Source organism: Python bivittatus, unplaced genomic scaffold (genome assembly GCF_059951505.1).
Source record: "Python bivittatus isolate LINGU-HERP-01145 unplaced genomic scaffold, Pbiv_v1 ctg000340_np1212, whole genome shotgun sequence".
NCBI lineage: Eukaryota > Metazoa > Chordata > Lepidosauria > Squamata > Pythonidae > Python > Python bivittatus.
The window spans coordinates 15481886-15499410 of NW_028277056.1; the positions used below are offsets into that span (position 1 = coordinate 15481886).

At 41.6% G+C, this 17525-nt stretch overlaps 1 protein-coding gene across 1 annotated transcript in view; it reads right to left on the reverse strand.

Moving 5' to 3' along the window:
- TMEM123 (transmembrane protein 123) overlaps positions 1-8675 on the reverse strand; it is a 28052-nt gene extending 19377 nt beyond the window's left edge. The window contains exons 1-2 of the mRNA XM_015889189.3: positions 8196-8675; positions 503-580 (exon numbers count right to left, since the gene is read on the reverse strand). Coding sequence (XP_015744675.1) covers positions 503-580; positions 8196-8259 — 142 coding nt within the window. The 5' untranslated portion in view covers positions 8260-8675. The remainder of the gene's footprint in view (positions 1-502; positions 581-8195) is intronic.
- Between the last annotated feature and the right edge of the window lie 8850 nt (positions 8676-17525).

A 17525-nucleotide genomic window follows, 5' to 3' on the forward strand; every position in this document is an offset into this window, starting at 1 on the left:
GGTGGATCTCAATGCCCAGCTCCCCATGCTGGCTGGGGGAATTCCGGGAGTTGAAATCTACACATCTTAAAGTCGCTGAGGTTGAGAAACACTGTCCTAGAAATCCTTGCTAAGTTCCCATTACCCTTTTCCAGAAATTATCCTCCACTCTGAAAGAATGGTGGTCACTGCCAGACTTTCCTTTCTTAGCTCTTGAAAGCCAGTGAAATAAAGCCTCTTGGCCATGAAGTGTTTGCCCCCACATCCATGATAAAGGCCTTATACTTTGAATCTCAACCTTTCCATTTAAAAACAGACAGAGAGAACATAGCACTCTTTTGCATGACCTGTCCTAAGGGAAAAAAATAGATACAATCACCCTGAGTGGGAGCACTAACATCTCTATTCCAGGTGTGATTCTTCATAACATATTTGATTTCTTCCTCAAGTAGAAAAAGAAGCATTTAAATTTGCCTTGAAGGGGGTTTGCAAAACAAAGCAGTGAAAGAGGAAGGAAGCTTACCTGTTGTTGAAGAATTACTTACTGTTGAAGAATTTAAATGGGCAGCAGTTGTATGGGTGACATTTTCCTTTGTGTTCTCTGAAATAAAACAGATACACATCAATGTAATATTTGCAATGTTTCCCCCATACAGTAATTTTCAGATAGCTATCCAAGATCTTCATTTGTAAAAAAAAAAAGAAAGAAAGAAAAGGCAATAATACACCGTGATACAACTCTTACACAACATTAGCTGTAGTACACACCTTCCTTACGGAGACTTCCCTAGATCCAGTAGTATTAGACAACAATTGTCCTGTCTCCAATCTTCACTTTTTGTAGATGATTGCTACAAAGCATTCTAGACAAGTGGATTATTTGAACCCTTTTCAATGGGACAGAAACCATCCTGGTTATCTGGCTGATGATGAATGTCAGGGCCTAGATGGGGAGAGTCTACTCCTTCTGGTCCTATTAGACTTCTCAGCGGTTTTCTTTCTCTGCCTCCTTCAAAGTTGGGAACTGGGGGTGCTGGGCTTCAGTGATTTCAGTCCTTCCTTAGCATATAGTTCCAGTTGCCAGCTGGGAGCAAGAGGGTTCATCCTGGTGGCCTCTTACATGTGGTGTGCCACAGGAATCACTTCTCTCCTCCCTCCTTTTTAACATCTACATGAAGCTACTAGGAGAGACCATATGTAGGTTTAGAGTGCAGTATTGTCCATACCACAGTGATACCCACTGGGATGTGGATGAAGTCCTGTCCTAGTATTAGAGACTGTCAGGGTCTAGACAGGACTGACTGAAGTTGAATCAAAGCAGTGCAGAGCTGTTTGTTCACTAAGGATCCCTGTCATCTCTGGTGTTGTCTTCTGAATGGCTGGCCCTGCCCTTGAGGGAGCAGGTCTTGATTGTGAGGTCTTCTAGGACTCACTGCTACTACTAGATGAGCAGGTGAAAACCATGGCCAGGAGGGCCTTTGCTGGTGTACTAATTACAGACTTGCCTGGAGCAAGAGGAGGTTGCAGAAGTAACTCTCAACACTACTTGCCTGGACTACTACAATGTGCTCTGCATGGCCTTTCAAGATCAACTGGAAATTGAAGTTCATGCAAAATGCAGTGGCCCATGTGCTAACTGGCATGAAATGCCATGAATGTATTTCACCTATCAGGGCCTTTTTTGGTTACCAATAGGTTTTTGGGTGCAAATTAAAATGCTGGTTTTAATCTATAAAGTAGGACTGGCTCCTTCAGCTAGAATTGATCCATCTGATACAAATATAATGATAACAATTACTTGTAATTCCTCCCTACTCTGAAGTCAGGGGGTCAGAGGCCAAGAGGAGATGTTCTGTCATGGTCCCCATGTGGAACAACCTTCCACTGGAAATTAGTCTTGACTTAAGCCTGTTGAGCAAGTGAAGCAGTTAAAGTGGAAATTATTTATGGGGCTTTGTAAACTAGTTAAGATAATGTCATAACAAGGTTGTTCATTTCACATCCTTGGGTTTTTATTGATGTTATTATTGTATTCAATATGCAATAATAATGTACCTACTGTGCAGGTTTTACATTTTTATGCACTGCAGAGAGTGGCATGATTGCAGTGATAAAAGAATGTAATAAATAGATGTGAGAAGGATGCAAATTGGTCTGATTAACAATTCATATGAGAGAATTCACATATGAAAAAAAAGCACAGGTTGGCCTAAAATATTTTGCACCCTGCTGAATGCTACACATATGTTTGAAAGTTTTCAAAAACCTCAAGAGGCAAGAAAATAGCACAAAAGCCAATTGTTTCAGGCTGCGCACGCCTACACAGCAGAGTTTCAAATGGGGGTTTTTGCAAACAATCATAGCAACAGCAGGCAGCCTATCTCAATTAAGTTTAGTTAATTAATTAATCAATCAATTAAGTTTAAGCTATGTGACCGCTTACTGGCAACAGTTGTCTGATCTTGGGCAAGCTCAGTATATTTATTATCTTAAAATACATCCCTTCCTTTTTCCACATTTTCCTTTTCAGATTTGTTGTATCATTTAATCTACCACATGCCTGCAGAATTAATAAGATAATGATGATTGTACCTGCATACAGTCAGGTGTTAGCCTTGTCTCCCATTTTCTCTCCATGAGGACTGAGAACAGCTGTCTCAAAAATGACATGGGAACTGGGATGTACTGAGTCTTCTGCAGCATTGAATGATGAAATCTGTCCACTAGAATCCAGTGTCATAACATCTGGAGTTTGTGGTATCTTATAAACAAGGGTAGATTACATTTTTCACCACAAACTCCTTCCCATTAAGATTTCTATAATCTGTCTCATGTTATTAGTATGATGGTATGATGCACTGTTTTCGGCCCAACTTCCACCACCATCCATTAATTTCTCAAGAGTATCCTGAAGACTTATGTCAGAATTTGTATAAGGGGAAAATCCTCATTTTTCTATAGAAACTGTAAAGCCAGCCCCTCCCTCTTTTTTTTTTTTTTAAACTTTTAGAGATTCCTGGGTAAAAGTGGAAGAGAAGCCATGGAGAAAGGGTGGAGGGAGATTTTTTGAATGCCATATATATTACTAAAGACACCTGAAAAGTGTCTTAGAAATTAAGTTTAAGCTTAAGCTTAATTTCTGCGTAGCCTGGAGCAGTGCACATTAATAGGCTGCTACGTTTCTGGAATAATGTTTCAGAATTAAGTTAAGATGTATGTCTATATGAGGCAAGATGGGAGAAACTGTCTTAATCTGCGTAGAATGAGGAACTTAAGAAGAACCTAATTAAAAAAACAACAACAAACATTGGAAAAAATGGATAAAAAGCTGTGGAAGAGCAATCGGCAGGCCAAGTCCAATCTAGCTAATGCCAAAGATATCACTGCAGAGTTGCATGAGTGCTTACTAGTGACAGTTGTGTGACTTTCCATCTTAGGCAAGCTTGGTATATTTGTTATATTAAAATACATCTCTTCTGTTTTCTACATTGTCCTTTTCAGGTTCGTTATATCATTTAATTCAGTGTTTCTCAACCTTGGCAACTTTAAGGTGTCTGGACTTCAACTCCCAGAATTCCCCTTGAAGTCCAGACACCTTAAAGTTGCCAAGGTTGAGAAATACTGATTTAATCTATCACATGCCTGATGTAGGTTGCAGAAATCTTCAGCTACAAAGAGCAGTGTAGTTCAAATGAGATTAATGGTTATTTTAATGTTAGTAGACAAGCCTCTTTCATCACAGTGAGTCTCTACATTTTTCCCATGGCTGATGAAGCACAAGTTCCTCTCACACATACATATTCTATAAAGCTGGAAGGCAGAATTGCTAGAGATGGTGAGAGCTTAGGCTGATTTTTTAAAATCCTTTTCAACAAAGACTTACATATCACAAACGCAATTTTGGAAATCTACCAAGAGAACTGTGGTCTGGATACAACAATCAGCTTGATGAACCTTAATTTACTGGGCAAAATACAAGTCTTGCGTCCAGCCTCTGTCCTGTATTTAAACCATGATTTCTGCTGTTATTTGAACTAGGAGCTGCTTGCAGATCAAGATATGATCCATTTCTGTCAGGTCTAGGAGGTAGACCACATTAAGAGATCAACTCCACAGGAAGACTATAACTAAATTTAACTGAGAAAGGCTATAGTAACAGAATCTTGAAAATCTGTTTGTGTATTAACTTCCCTCCCTCTTATACCCCCTTTGAGTCAGGAAGGAGTCAAGCTGAGTCTCTTCCTGATACTATTGCCTTTCCCAGGGCTTAAAAATGCTTCTGTCTTAATTATTTCTGTAACAGTTTCTGAATATTCTCTTCAAGGCCATCTTGATGGCTGTCTATTATTTCCTAGTTCAGATACCATTCAAAATGAGGTTAACTTCTGCAAATTGTTGTCATGACTTGGATTTGGACTGTCATGCTATCATTATTTAGCATTAAATAAATAAATAAATAAATAAATAAGGCAGCTCCATTATTTTTAACATCCCTTCATCTGTTATTGTTTCCTCTTTTACTTGGTTTTTATATCTTTTAACATACAGTATTTATTGATTGTTTTTAGCCTTGTTGTATGCCGCCCAGAGCCACTTGCCGGTGAGATGGGTGGCTATATAAATTGTATGTATAAATAAATAAATAAATAAGTAAATAAATAAATACATACATACATACATACTTTTTAGCAAGCCTGATTATGCAATTGGAAATATTAATCATGCAGGCACATTGCCCAATTGGAGATGGAAGTGAGAAAGCAGAAAAGCAATGAAAAGATGCAGCTGCCTAATTCTTCTGGTCTTCTGGTACACAACAACTCCTCTAACTTCTGTTTTCAACTATCACATTTCAATATTTAAGATGATAGAAGAGAAAAATCTTAACTGCATGATGTTTCCATCCAGTTTTTGACATGTGAACTTCAGCATAACACTCAAAGGGGAAATGCAGCCCTTGGACCACAAAAGATAGTGTGTTCCCATCTTACAAAGTCTTCCTAAAGCAGAAGGCAACTTGCCCATTCTGGCGCCCTTCTGTGACTCAGCTTCTATCAGCCTTAGCCAACCAGACAGTTTGCATAGAAAACAACAACACAACATTCATACAAGTTGTGTCAATGGCAAAACACAATTCAAGTATCTAATTGCGAGAGTAGGATAGAAACTTCCTTGCCAGATAGCAACAAGAGAAGCTGACACTTGGCACCTTTTTCTTGTCCTGCATCCTTGAAGAAACACTGGCTTGGCTCATGTATACTTTGTGCAATCCTATATATGTCTACTGAGATGCTAGTCCCAGTGCATAAGTAACTGCTGTCTGCAAGAACTTCTTATTTACAGTATGACGCTGTGACCAAGATGTACTTCTTGTTAAAACACTGCAATCCAATTCTTGAAGTTCTATGGAGTGTGCCATAAATACAGTCACACTCCTTGTTTTTCAAGGATATCAAAAACAGTGTATTTCTGATCAGGTTAAGGACCATAAAAGTGTAAAAAAATAATTTCTTTTTTTAAAAAAAGTTTGATGCCTTATTTTCTTTATCACTTCTTACATACTATTTTCGTCTTCCTTGAGTGATCCCACCTGGACAGCAGCCAGGTTGCAGGTATGATTAATTGAATTCATAAAGTTATGGAGCAAATTGGGCAACATGGTACAACAGAGGTCTGACAAAATCAATTCTTACTTATACTGTATATAGGAGTGATCCTCGCTAATCAGGGGTCATGAACCTGCTATCATGAAGGTAAATGAAGTCTACTGAGAAGCTCAGTCATATTTCCTAAGTAGGAAAACATTTTTTGTTTGTTTGTTTAAAAGAAATGTCTGGGGGGAAAATTACCAAAGCTTATCCTTAATAATGCACTAGAGTGATCAAAGTGCACTTGATGTATTGTACAAACACATCTCCTATTGAAATTAAGCTAACCTGAACTCAGTAGGACTTGCTTCTGAGAAATTATGCACCATATCGCACTCAAGCCCAACTTCACTTAGTTTTATTATATTTTCTTTAATCTTCAAAACATGAGCTGCCTTGGAAGAAATCTGCTTATGTGACTTTCTAAGTTGCCCCGCATACTGAGAATGCTCCTTAAAGGATATGTTAGTTCTAATCTTTTTGAGCACTGGTCAAATTATTCTGGGACTGGATCCAGCCCATGGATATCTAATTGCCCATTCCCAGTCTAGGAGTTACTTGGAATGACCTGCTTTTTCAGCCAAAGACCTTCGACCTGCAGTCCATTTGTGGCCCTCTAAAGAGAGGGTTGGGGCCTGCGCACAACAGCAGTGAAAGCCCTAAGCCACTCTCCCGCCTCTCTGGTTCAGACCTTCAAGTGACAGTGGCTCCTTCCCAAATGTTTGTGGCAAGTTCATCAAGTTGCTTGCCCAATATTCCTGCCCAACATACCCAGAAAGAATGGGGGCTTCGCACCTGCTTCCCCCAAACTGTCCACCCATCATTATCATCAGCTCGACCATGCTGTTGGCTTCTGATCCTTTGCTGCCCCCTAGCCCCTGGGACTCTCTGCTTCCCTCCCTCCCTCCCTCCCTTCTTGCCCCAATCTTTTCTTCTCCTTTCTTGCCTGACATCTGACCAGTTGGACAAAGTACACTAATCAGTAATAGGGAGGGTGAGAAGTGAGCATATTTGTTTGTGTATATGCAGCCACATCTCCTTCATACTGTCACAGGCACCTATAGCTTCTGGCACACTTGGGGGATATACTTTCCCTGGTTCAGAAAAGTTTGTCCAAATTTGAGTAGGACTGATTTGATTAGCAGCCAGCCACATGGTTTACAGCCTTACTTGGAAGAAGCAAGTTCTCTAGAAATAAATGGGACTCGCTTCCTTGTCTACAATGAGTTTTGACTCAATATGGAAAGCTGTATTTATGGCTTGGTTTTGATTTTATGAGGACAGGAAGGCCTGGCGCAATATGGTTCATGGGGTCACGAAGAGTCGGACACGACTTAATGACTGAACAACAACAAAATTTGATTTTATGAAGATTGCTCCCCACTGCTGTCAGTGCAACCTTGGAGGAGCCAAAATGCAATATTCCAATGCCTTTCAAAATATGCTGCAGTAATTATGACATATAACCCTGTTAACAAATGAACAATGCAAGCACGCTAGCATCGGGGGGAAAAAAAATAAAGAGTAAAATGTTGCTGAACTATTAGCATTTACAAGAGACAATGAGACTTCCAGAACAAAATTAGTATCTGTCCAAAAGTGAGCCTCTAGAGCAAAACAGAACAATCTCTTTTGATAAATGGGGCTCGAAAGAAAAGTTTACAATGTGGTGTGTACATTTTTGCTGTTCCAGTCAATCAACCGAATCTCCCTCCTCCTGTTCCACCTCCCACCCTTTTCCAGTTTTCTTCCAAACAAGCCATCAGCATTCCCAGGTCAGTGTACATGTAATCCCTGGATTCCTCCATCAATAGGTCTTCCCCTCCTCCAAAGATGTACAACTTTTGCAACCTTCAGGATCTTATAAAGCAGTGTTTTTCAAACTTGGCAACCAAGTTTGAAAAACACTGGTTTAAATGAAGGACAGATAATCCGATGGGTTTTGCCTTCCTTTAAAAAAAAAAAAAGTATCCAAGAACCATCTGTCCATAACCTACCTACATATCCATGATTCCAGTATCTATTTCATTTAGATTTATAACTCACTTTTAACTAGGAGCTCAAGGCAACACGCATGGGGTCTCCTCACCACAAACCTCCCTGACAGGGGTTGGGCTGAGAGTGACGGCCTAAATTCGCTGCTGAGCCTCCCTGACTCAGGCTGGACTCATCCTGGCCCAACACCTTCATCAGCACCCGACTGAACCCAGAAGAGGAAGCGCCGGCCTCTTTTCCAGCGCAGGCACGCCTGACTCCGAGTCGAAACTGGCTTTTCGCACGTCTGCGGGGGAGCGAAGGGACCGCGAGCCGCACGGGCCACCTTCTCCGAAGAAAGCTACCCCAAAGCAGTCCCTTTGAAACCGGCGGCCGGCAAGTGGGAGGGCCGCCTCGGACCCCCCTCTGTCCCCCCGTCTCCCGAAGAGCCGGCGGGGGTGATGGAAAGCGCCGTCCAAGACTTTGGAGAGCCACGCGTTGGGGAAACATGGAAGGAGGAGAAAGTGTGTGTGTCGGCGGGGGGGTCCCTTGTCACTTACTTCCCGGGGAGGGGCGTCTCCCGGGGTCACCTACCCGAAATCCCAGCAAGGCAGAAGGGGGGAAGGAGAGTCAGCAGCAGCAGCGGCAACAGGTTCATGGTGGCCTCGGCGGAGAAGTTCCTCCCACGGCCGGAATGCGGAGTCGTGATGCCCTCCAGCTGTTAGCGCCAGCAAAGACTCCGCCGCTCACCCGCCGCAGCGCCACTTCCCCTCGGCCGCGCGAGAAGGCGCGGCTGCTCGGGTTAGGAGCCCGGGGAGAGCTTCCCACGTGATGCAGGCGAAGGAGGCGGGTCGGCGGGTCCCGGCTCGGGCAGGGGGACCCGGGGGCCGCGATCGGCCTTGCGGGGTTTCCTTTGCCCCCTCGCAGGGGAGACCCCGCAGGCCCGGACCTTTGGCAGCCGGCGGTGGACGCGCCGGCGGTGCCCAAATCCAGGGGCAGCTCCCGAGGGCGGTTTAAAGTCAAGGCGTGCGAACAGGCTTCCCCGCGCCCCTCGGTCCTTGGTGGCGGGTGAATCGCCGCGGTCTGGGACGTTTTCTCTGGTCCAAAGCAGGTCCCAACTTCCCTTTTGTTTCCGAAGTTGCGTGGGCTGCGGGAGAGCGAGGATGGAGCGTTGCAGATCCGGGAGGATCCCGTTTTAACTCCCCGGCGGAGTTTCTTCTCTTCGCTTTCTTCGCTTTTCCTCACTTTCACTTTTTTTAACCCTACAGGCTTGCAGAGATTGAACAGTGTGGCTCGTTTCTACGGTATACGCTTAGGCCTAATTCTGAGCCGTGGTATAATGGATCCTGTTTTCTAGGTTCCCATGGCACGCGGGACCCCAAATTAGCCACGGAGGCTGGATTCCCACCATGCATGAGGCGGGGGATAAGCAACCTGTGGGGTCCCCGATACTGTGAGCTGCCACTTTGCAGCACCCCAGCCAGGATAGTGAAGGGGGGGAACTACCCCGACCCAATGGACAGTGGAGACCACCCAATCTACTTGAGCCAAGTTCATTGAGCTGGGCAGGGAACAGAATAGAAAGTTATGCCCACAGAATGAGGGGAGAGGCAGCTTATGTGATGGCCTTCTTTATGGGAAAGACAGTATGGTGCCTTAGTGACCGAGCACACCCAAACCCATATCCAAAGCAACCCGGTATTTTTAGCCTTTGATTCGTGTGGTCAGCAAGCCTTGAGTATCAGTCACGGGTCTGCAAGGGGTAGACTTCTCCGGAACATAGGCGCTGAGTTTGTGGTTTCACACTCTTAGTAAGCGATTTGCATTTTGCACTGGGGTAACCATTGATTCAAGAGCCAGTCTGGTGTAGTGGTTAAAGTGCCAGGCTAGAAACCGGGAGACCGGGAGTCCCAGTCCTGGCTCAGGCCCGAGGCCAGCGGGGTGACCGTGGGCCAGTCCCTCTCTCAGCCCTGGGAAGAAGGCGGCGGCCGGGCAAACCCCTTCCGAAATCTTGCCAAGAAAGCTGCAGGGACTTGTCCAGGCAGTCGCCAGGAATCAACACTGACTCGAAGACACCAAAACAAACAAACACGCAAAAACAGGGATGCATCTCTGTAGCTATTTTGTTGGGCCAAACTGCTTTATTAATTATTTCCTCCTGCAATAGCCAGCACTGAAAGATTCTGGTATGGACCGTCAGCAAATCCGGAGTGCCCTTGATTCCTTAGTCCTGCACTCAGATGAACTACACGTGCCTGAGTTTGTGGTTTGTATCTTACGGTAACAAAGTCATTGTCCTTTTGCTATTTGCGGTAGAAAACAGGGAAATGCCATTTCCTTTTGTGAGCGAGCTGTGCTGGGCCAGCAAGCTAGGGCAGGCTGTTATTTGCCCTTGGGGTGGGGACAGTGTTGTATAATTTATTTATCAAATTTATATGGCCACCCATCTCACAAGAAGTGACTCTGGGCGGTGTACAACAATTAAATAAAACAATAAATATATAAAACAATCTTTATTAAAAATATAAACAATCATTATTAAAATATACAGACCACCAGGCACAGGAGAGAGTAAAGATTAACCCCAATGATAGAGCCGTCTTAGAATATCACCGGTCCCCTGGGCCCCCCAGGCAGGTCTCGAGGGACTTCCAGAACATTAACAGGAATGGAGTTAACCTCACTTCAGGGGGGAGAATGTCCATTTATTTATTGCTTTAAAAATAATAACAGAAAAAGAAAAGGAATGAAACACAAAAATAATTATCATGCAAATACAGTTTAAAAAAAAGTGCATAAGAAGTGCTTTAAAAAAAGTGAACAAATGGAACAGAAAAAGGAAAAGAAAAAACCCCCAGTGTAATGCATTGTTATAGCAGTTAACAGTTATAATTCTATATACACTTACCTAATGTAAATATTGTTCAAGTACATATATACTTATTTCTATTACACTTATATAACTATCATTCTTTTGGGGGAGAATGTTCCATTAGGTGGGCACCAAGGCCCGTCTCCTGGGGCTTGCCAAGTGTAAGTCCCTAGACGACAGGGCCCGCAGCGTGCCCCCTCTCCCAGTGCTGATGGGTTGGGCAGATGTAATTGGGGAGAGGCGGTCCCTCAGATAACCTGGTCCCATGCCATTGGAGGGATAAACCTACAAAGGAGTTTGGGGTTCAATTTCCAGTCTCCTAATGCATTTTGACAAGAAAGATATTTGGCGGGGGCGGGGGGAAGAAGGCTGATGCAATTTATGGACTGGAGCAGTTTCAGGACACTGTACGTAAGCAAAACCTCCGATTTTCTGGGTCCTGCTTCTCTTCCTTCTTAGAACAGAAATGAACGTTTCTCATCTATTGCAAGAGGCCTTTTTTAACCCAGTCTCTTGTATACAGAGCAGGCTGGACTGACTGGGGTGCAAGTGGCATAGATAAAGAAGCCAGAGAAAGCATTTACTTACTTTATCAGGTTTACATCCTGCCTTTTCTCCAAAAGTTCTTGATCAGCTTTTTGACTGATCGAAACTCTTCTGGCTAATTTGGATTAAGCATCAGTTTGGCTTTCTTCAGAGAGGGACCAAGACCAGACATGGAGGCTTTTTGGAAGGTATTGACTAGATCCCAGGCGGGGCTATTCCTGGGGGAGGGCGAGGGGGACAGGTGACACCATATTTATCATGAGATCATCACAAAAATGACACGTATTTTGCAATTGGCACTGTTTATGCAATGAGGTCATGACACATTTGACTACGCTGTGGCTTGTACCAGGTGCCTGACTCCAGGTTTACATTTTGAGAAAGAAAATAGAATAAACATACCAGTTTCTCCATGGTAGACTGTCTTGATTTCTAGAATTGTTAGAGGTACCTGTACTCTGATACTGTGAGAACTTCTTAAAAATAAATATGGAAGCAGACACATCTGCAGTTCCAGGAACAAGCATTCAATTCCAAGAACATTGGCGCAGTATAGAATTAAAATAATGTAATGATTGTATTAAGTGACCTGTTAAAAGAAGAGCTGATTCACAATATGAAATTGATGCAAGCTCCAAATCCTGGTCAGATATGTCCATTTCTTCCCTACTGCAAAAAAATACAACCTGTAGATGCATTGCTAATCGCTAGAGCAGTGTTTCTCAACCTTGACCACTTTAAGATGTCTGGACTCCAACTCCCAGAAATCCCCAGCCAGCATGCTGGCTGGGGAATTCTGGGAGTTGAAGTCCACATGTCTTAAAGTGGTCAAGGTTGAGAAACACTGCTCTAGATACCCCACCTCTCCTCCAATAGGGTGAGAAGGGGTGCAGATTAATCGTAGAGCCTCTATTTTGTGTACAGTAAATCCCAAATTTAATCCATGGGTTCTCCAGATATAGCTGGGAAAGATTACATACAATCTGAGAGTCCTAAGAACTGTTTGCAGGCTCAGCTAGATGGACTAGGGTCAGACTCAGTGTAAGGCAGCTTCTCATGTTCCTATTCTAGAACATGGGATGTTTTTCCTAACAAATCATGCATTATAAAAATTGTGCTTTTTTAGCACTCCTTGTAGGCAGAAAACTAGTATTATACAGGATAAGACTTGACATTCCATGGTAATTTTCTTGGTTAACAATGCCTCTTAAATTTTCTTGGGAAGAGGGGAAGAGTCTTTAAATACTCAGTTGGGAGTCCTTGCAGTTATCTGAGCTTGATGGTTTTCTTGCAAATGTTTTATTATCCGGCTAGGTAGCATCTTCAGTGCTAGAATGGGATGGGGTTTGCTTTCTCAGTTCCATATATATATACTCTGCACTGGATAATTCTAGAAAAATGTAACTGCTGGTTTCAGTGAATGCTATTAAAAAGCTCAGATAAACTTTGCAAATTGTATAACTGATAGGCCCGTCGTAAAAGCACATGCAGAAAATATATTCTGTGTTGATGACAATCTCAGCTCTGCTGCCACCTAGTGTTACAATTTTTCATTATTTTTCTTCAGACGATTCTACCATAAAGGAATGTTCTTTTCCCTTCTCCCGTTCTATGAAATAGGCCGACCGACATGTTTGGGTTGCAAAATAATTAACAAGTCTTTTCTAAACATTCAAGAGCATTTTTCCAATCATTTGCAATGCACTTCTCTTGTATGAGACACAGACATTTTGCTGGCTTAAATTATTAAGGTGTAACTTTTTAGGGGAGTGATGAGCAATTTTGATGGGTTTCATATTTTTGAGAGGCCTGCGGGAGGTACAGCAGGGGTCGCTTGAAATGATGAGACTGAAAATTTTCTCCCCATTTTTCCATTTTGTAAAGTTTTAGTTTACTTCTTTTGTAAATTGTTATTAAATATATTCAGCCTATCAGAACCTCAAAATCGTGGCTTTATGATTTTGTTAAAGAGCAGCAATTTGGTGGGTTGCTGAGAAATTTTGGAGACTTGATTGCAACTGTAGGAAAGGGGATGTGGGTCTGTACATAATCCCTCTCTTACACAAAGGAGAAAAATTAGAAGAAGAGAAGCTGTAGAAGGCAGTAGAGATGGTATTTGGAAGCCTACAGAAGTTTAGAACTTAAGAAGATTTGTGTATGCATGTAATTAATTTTAATGCACATTTATTTATTTGTAGGATTTTTAAACTGCATCACTCCAAAAGCTATAGGCAATGTACAAAATGTTAATCAAGCAGTCTAATCTAAATTTGAAATTGTGTCTTTCAGTTCAGGAAAGTAAAATATAACCCATCTCAAGTACTGCAGACCCAAGTTGGAATTGATTTATTAATTGATTTATTGTATCAGTTTTGTTTATTGATGTATCATGCTGTGTACGGAATACCTACATGCTTCTGTAGAAAATAATCGTATCCATCACTAAGAAATAATCTTATCCATCACTAAGATAAATATTTAGAGAAACATTCTGGCTGTTTTAGGCTATTCTACAATGACAGCACTTTGAAACCAAAAAAAAAAAAAAAAAGGCTATAAAAATCAGAAAATAAACACCAAGGTCAAGAATCCAAAGGAAAATAGGCAATAAAGCCCATTTACAAAGGTCTGATTTTTACAAAAATTCATTTACAAGTGTATTTTTGTTTTTTCCCATTGGTGTCATCAGAAAAAAGTGCTATCAAGTCTTGCCTATTGAGATATCTGCTCCTCTCTTTTTTCTTCCCTCTCTTTCCATCATGCCACCACAACACGCTCCCTGATGATTAGTTTAATTAATTGCCTGACACCTATGACACCCTGAAGAATAAACAAATCATATGGGCTGGATTTCCATCACACTCTAGGCCAGTGTTTCTCAAACGTGGCAACTTGAAATGTGTGGACTTCAACTCCCAGGATTCCCCAGCCAGCATGATTCAGGACCAAGCTACTCTCCAACTTCAGTCCTAATCCAGCTTAGCCCTGCCACGTGTGGGCGAGTTTATAGGAGCGGGCAGCTATAATAATAATGTGTGGACAAATATAGTCACCCCAAATGGTGAGCATTACCTTGAGAAAGCTGTCATTAAAAGAAGCTTTGGATTTGAAAATCCAGAAGGTGTTGAAAGGAGGACTGGAGATCCAATTCAACCATGGAAACTGTCTCTCCCTGGTTATATCTACTGTTTTGTTATATTCAGCAGGAGATGTGTGCTTTGGGTCCCGTCTGTCAAGGACTGTCATCTGGCAGGACCCAGATGCCCTTTTTGTCATGGCATCTACTCTCTGGAACATTAGTCCCCTGGAGATCAGATTTGCCCAGACCCTGCTGGCCTTCCACAAGGCCTTGAAGACCTGGTTTGCTTGTTGAGCTTGGGGCCTGGAGATGTGGGGGAGCCTGTTGTATGGTTATATTAATTGGTGTTGTTGGCTTCCACTCCCAAGTTGCTATTTATGTTATTTATAGTTGTGTTATATTGTTTTTATTATGTTTTAAGCCACCCAAAGTTATGCAGTTGAGATGGGTGACCATATACATTCAACAAACAAACAGACAAACTCATTGGATGGCTTTGGGTTGCTCGGTCTCGGCACAACCTAGTTTATAGGATTGTTTTTGTATGGATCAAATAAAAGGAGATCTGTAAGTAAGTTGCCTTGAACTCCTGGAGAAAAGGCAGGAGGGAGGGATAAAATCAATTGTAATGAATAAATTATGTATTTGTATGTTTTCCAAAATCCACTGCGCACAAAAGTAGGCACTGAAAAAAACGCTTCTAAGACCGTTGATTTGGATTGTGCCAAGTTACAAACGAAAATAACTAAAGTCTGTAGGACAAAGGTGAGCATCCTTCAGCTTCAGAGCTATATGTGGCTCCAAAATTCCTTTTTTCAGCCCTGGGTGCCTCCTCTGACTACTGTACAACTGCCGAAAACTCAGAACAGATTAGGGGGAATTTCTGCTTATCTATCTCTGAACTGCTTTGGCCACTAGATGGCAGCAAGAGATTTGAGAAGAATCTAGAGCTCCTGGGGATACTAAAAAAGAAAAAAACTGTTTACTGGAGATCATGGGTTGGTCCTTGATTTTCGATTAAGACAGTCACTTAAAAAATGAATTTAGATTCCATAAAATCAAGGGCAACTTTGCTCCTTGAAGAGAATTGAGAATTGTCTCAGCTGGACCTAGGAATCAGAGAAGTCATTTGAATATCTTATGGGGTTTTTTTAGGGCAGAATAGCATTTCAAAGTTCATCTCCAAAAGGTGCTTCAGGACATGAGCACAGCACCTCAAAGTCTCTGCAGATTTTCCCAGGGTTGCACGGCAGACATGGAGGCAGATGAACAATCTAGGAAAAGACATGGCTATTTTAATGTTGCAAAATGTTGCAGACAGGTGTTGCATTCATGTTGTGGCAAATCCCTATTTCTGGAGATTGAATCTGAAGTGCTGCACTTCAAAAGGAATCAAAAAGGAAAAAAATCAAAAGGAAAAAAAAATCAGGGAAGGGGGAGAAAATCTAGTAATAATAAAATAAGAACAGAACCAAACTAGAAATGTTCAGTTTTAGTCCATTTCCAATACTACCAATTCATTTTTTTAATTAACACTGTTTAGGTTCAATAATTAACCTGCTTTGATATTGGAGTGGCCCTTCTGAAGATGTTTTCTCATCAGAGGCTTATTATTAATCAGGCAGGAGGGAGGGGGCTTCTCCTGCATAATGCATTCCTTCCAGGTTGTGGAATTCAGTCCCTTGGGGGCTGTTAAGCCTCCTTTCCACCTTTAGAAGAAAGCCAAGAGATCTCTTTCATCAGCCCTTTGAAAAACAATGGTTTTATTTATGTTTTAATCTACCTTTTCATATCTCTCAGTCTCTCTCTCTCTGCCTGCATGATGGCCAAATTCTGTGTAGCCAAAAAAACTGCATATAGTTTACCTATATGTAGGTTTTTGTAAATTTGCTGATAATTTGTTTAAATAAACATTCTTCTACCTTGTATATTTTACTCTGTATTTATATTAATTTTTGTATGCATCTGTATTTTGATTTTAAGCCCCCTTAATTTGCATATGCATTTAATAAATTAATGAAGGCTAAATCTCTATTAAGACCATATTTGATATGCAATTAAAAGCAAGAGAAATACATTGCCTGGAAATAGAGGGTCATCAGTGCTAGTGAATGTGAGGAACAAACTAGGGAGCAAACCCCACATTCTCTCACACTGATGATGTTACCTAGTTGGGTAATAAAACTTCTGCAAGCAAGCAACCAAGCTCAGAGAGCACCAAGGGCTTCATAACCCTACAGTCATGATCCCAAGGTGGGCTCAATCAGCAACCTGGCCCAGAACCTGGCGAAAGAGTTGGCCTTTAATGCCTTACAAAATGTTGATAATTATCATTCTGATCATTTCAATTTATTCAAGAATGAAATGAATGTTTGCAATGTTCAGGTTGTGGATAGCCTAGAGGCCGTAAGTTATGTCCTTAGTGAATTGAAAGGAAAAGGCTCTATTGTTATGCATTACTAGGCTTGCTTTTAACAGAATCAATTTAGGATCCTTTACCTTTTGAAATCCTTGGAATTAAATTTTCTGTTATTGAAATTTGGTACTCCAGTTTCATGATGCTGATGAAATTTCCAGAAGCGTACCTGAAGGTACATGGCAGTTAAGATTCCATCTTGAAATATAACCTTGTTAAAATAAAGGCATGGAGAGACAATCTAATCCAGATTGGGTTTCTGGTCTAGAGTCCAGAAATAGTCTAGCCTAATTTGATATCTGGATCCAAAGTCAGATTCAGGAAAATAGAGCTCTTATGAGAAGAACACGCAAGTAGATAGATAGATAGATAGATAGATAGATAGATAGATAGATAGATAGATAGATAGATAATAGAGAAATGATAGATAACTTTTTGGCAGAAAAGCTAGATGTTTAGAAGGGTGGTGTATTCCTTTACAATCTTATTTCAGAGCGCCAATAACTTTGAACTTTGAACTGTTATTGTTTTCAGCAATAACAGCCACTGTTGTGGGAAACTGCAGACTGTTTTGTGAAACTGGGAAGAGTTTTTTCTAAGAAATAATGCTCCTTTCTTAATGTTGTAGACTTGATGGTTGGGGGTTGATTTGGAAGTATATGGAGTAGCTCACTGGTCTTTTCCATAAAATAAATCAGCCCTTGAAACAGGTCAACTGGCTAATGCAGTTGACAAAACATGACATACAGTAATTATTTAGGACAAAAGACGGGGTGACAATGAGACGAAGCAAATGGTACAAGTAAGATATTGTCTTGGTCCTCAAGATTTCCCTCCCCTCCCTGGGAGAACTTTGTAAAGAAAACATGGAATGTTGGAATCTTCCGATTCAATCGTGGCGCCTGTATTTAGCAGAGCATACATATGTGGATAGAATTAAACTCATCAAGAGTATCTAGAAACAGATACTAAAAGTCCATAAAATAAAATGAAATGTATAAAGGAAGTTAC